Here is a 3,211-nt window from a genome sequence, read left to right as displayed (position 1 = left end):
TGAACGATTGGTGCTTAGAAAATGGTAAAATTTATTATAAATGTATCGTTGCAGATTAACACAGAGCCATGTACACATAACACTCAAGGAGAAACTGTTTTTTTTTTGCAAAGAATTTGTGTTGAGGACGTAAAGTTAACTACTCAATAGTAAATCAGGTAATAACACACCCGCGTAAATGTTAAAAACAACTATGCATTTGTGTGTGTGTTTTGAAGTTTATGAGGCCCTTCCGCGCCTGAGGTTGCATTATGTGAGGTTTTGGAATGTGTAAAATAACTCCTACCTAATTTACTAACATGACACACGAAAGTTTGGACAAATTTTGAATTACAGATGGATCTTCCATTTTCCCAAAACGAGGCTTATGTTGCTGGTATGCCTGTGGTCAATCCTCTGCACTCTCATCATTATTTGTGTTTAAATGCTTATTATGCAATGATTAATCAAGTGTGCTGTCATACTATATCATTATTGAATGTACACTATGTATTGTACATTAGTTGAATTTAAGCATTTCGCAAAATAAAAAGTTCGCCAGATTTAGTATGATGGTTAGATTTTTTATTACCGTAAAATCCTTTATATTGCCGTACATATCAGTAACTTTGACAACAACAATTATATCATATATAATCTTAATACATTTGTTGATTGAAATAAATAAGTTTAACACTAAATATTGGAATACACAGGCTGATGATGGAATACAGGATTATTTAAAAGTCCAAGTATAAAAGCAAATTTAAGTTGTCATTTTGTTGCGTGCACTTCAGATTAATTCGGCGTACAAATGATGAACTGGTGATTGTGGTCGTAGAAATAGGACCACCATCTTCTCAACGATTTTGCCTTGACTGGAGGGGTGCATGGGGAGGCGTAGATGTTGAACTTAATGTCAAGGTCGTTCAAGCCAGGAACGAACCATCCAGACCAGTTTCCATTAAACCACTGGATCTTGTACGCAATGATGCGACCTCCCTCAATGATTTGGTCCGCCATGTCTAGACCTGCATGCCAGCGACAATCGTTTCTCCTTGTACGTGGTCCAACCAGCGTGCATTTAGGCTGCATAATAAGGTATGCTTATTTGTTAATAAACATTATCTAACGAACTTACATCAGCATCTATATTTTAAATCAATAGAGTTTTTTTTCAAGCGTTTTTAATAGCAAAAAACGTTTACCAGTGTTATATTATATACCGTAATTACTCTAAGTTTTCGGACACCCTCTTTTTAAGAAAAAATAATAATTGTTCGTGACTCTTAATGTTCGGACATACGTGTTTTCTTCCATAATTAATGTCTCTTAATTTTCGGACAGTATATTTTACCGCGCATTTTTTCATGTTTTTGTCATAAGTATTGTTGGAGAAAAAAGAGTCTTTGGTTGTGCGTTTTGCAGCGAGCTTAATCGTTGTCTTGTTAATAAATATCATGCATGTAAATATTCATCTTTCCTTTGTAAACATGAATATAAGAACTTTAAGTGGCTTTTAACGGTTTTATTTGGTTTATCCTCTATATCAATAAGTATTTCCTAGTAGATGCCCAAAAAATACATAGACTCTCTTATTTTAGTTTTGGTAAATTGTAGGTTTAGTAAAAGAGGTCATTTAATACTTTAAACTTAAATGATTATGTAATTGTTAGTACAAGCTATCGTATTTATTGTTAATACAAGGATACCAAAACAGATACATAAAGCAGTACAATCAGAAATTTAAATAGTAAATATCTCAATAGTGAAAACTATCAGTATAATATGACCATAAATATTCCGCAAAACTTTATGTAATGTCGATTGTTAAACAACAACTCAAGACTTTTAAACGGTAGAAAACGATTAGGAAGAACACAATTTTCTAGTTTAAAACAATGGATAACAAGTGGTGAACGGACAGGTGAAAAAATATAGCGACTGTTATAATTTTGAGTATGAACCTGTGTTCACGCATAAATTTGAACCGCACACAACTTAAGACGATAGATAAACTAAAACAGTATGAACTGAATTGGAACATCTTCACACTTGCAATATGTGTTGTATTAATGCAATATTTAAAATTAGATAATATTGATATACGATTCGAGTTTCAGCGGATGAATATGCTTAAAACGTAGGATGATCAAAGAACACTATCTCTCAGTGCAACTAAGCCGAATGCAAAGTCGCGTCGTAACGTTATTCGCCAATATTTAAACTTATTTCTTTATGTATAGCCTTATATAATCACCTATGCAATTTGCTTTAACACAAAAGAAGCCCAACTAATTTGAGTCCGGTAAAACAATTTCAAAAAGTAATGGTCGTACCATAATCTCTACATCCATTCAAAGAAATTGCTGCGATTTGGCTGAACTACCATTGGATTAGACAAAAACATATAACTGCAAACTAAACAAAACGATGAATCAAATCTACCTGAGATGTCGAGTCGTAAATCACAAGATCAGATCCCACAGCGATGGCTACGCAAGAAACGAAAAACACAGCAAGAACCTTCATTTTGATGTTGATTATCAGCGAAGACTGCGTACAAAATGAAGACGTGTGTCTAATATATATCCACTTTGATTTGATGACGCGACTCTCGTATCCTGGATTCTATGATTAAAAGATGAATCACTTCAAAAAAATATTTAAAAATCATTGTCAATATCTGGATGGTTGAACCAATGGTAAGCCATTGTTTTACAGTGACTAAGTTAGATAGACCATTAACATGGTTGTTAACATATCAAGCTACCAATGAAATGTAAGCAGTTAATACAATTTCATTTAGGAAGTGTTGATTTGGTTTAACAATCAACCAATAGACGATTATTCATGATGCTGTTCGCTCGCTCATAAAGATTATAAAGGATTGTGAAAAACGGTTCAAAGCATATTATAGCTCTTAAAGATGGTATCTTGTATTTAATGACATCGAACACTTACGCAAATACCTCAAACGTATTTATATACCACCCTTCGATGGTACCAAGCGCTCCTACCTTGAATTTAATTATTTATAAAATAAATAATATCCTGAAGGCATTAAATAGGTGATCTTGTTTATCACAACACTACGACTTCACGGGGTGAGTGTATATGGAATACATGTAAATGCCATGCTTGAGCGAACACGAATACGAACATCAATGCCAACTTAATGCGGACGAGCAACAGCAACAACACATGAACACAAAAAGTAGAAAAAAGAAGG

General features: G+C 33.6%; 1 protein-coding gene across 1 annotated transcript; it reads right to left on the bottom strand.

Moving 5' to 3' along the window:
* Window positions 1–678: 678 nt before the first annotated feature.
* LOC127848178 (uncharacterized) lies at window positions 679–2,528 on the bottom strand. Its single transcript, XM_052380484.1, has 2 exons — window positions 2,428–2,528; window positions 679–1,068 (listed from the first exon to the last, which is right to left on the bottom strand). The coding sequence occupies exons 1-2, from the start codon at window positions 2,509–2,511 to the stop codon at window positions 778–780; spliced, it is 375 nt and encodes a 124-aa protein (XP_052236444.1). The 5' UTR covers window positions 2,512–2,528; the 3' UTR covers window positions 679–777.
* Window positions 2,529–3,211: the final 683 nt, after the last annotated feature.

Source organism: Dreissena polymorpha, chromosome 10, assembly GCF_020536995.1.
Source record: "Dreissena polymorpha isolate Duluth1 chromosome 10, UMN_Dpol_1.0, whole genome shotgun sequence".
Classification (NCBI taxonomy): domain Eukaryota; kingdom Metazoa; phylum Mollusca; class Bivalvia; order Myida; family Dreissenidae; genus Dreissena; species Dreissena polymorpha.
The sequence above is the reverse complement of the archived record's forward strand: the minus strand, read 5'-3'. Positions and strand labels throughout refer to the sequence as shown.

Coding starts and splice junctions, on each gene's coding strand:
- LOC127848178 (XM_052380484.1), bottom strand. CDS start 2,511: ATGAAGGTTCTTGCTGTGTTTTTCGTTTCTTGCGTAGCCATCGCTGTG. Junction 1,069..2,427: donor TTTACGACTCGACATCTCAG/GTAGATTTGATT, acceptor CTTATTATGCAG/CCTAAATGCACGCTGGTTGG.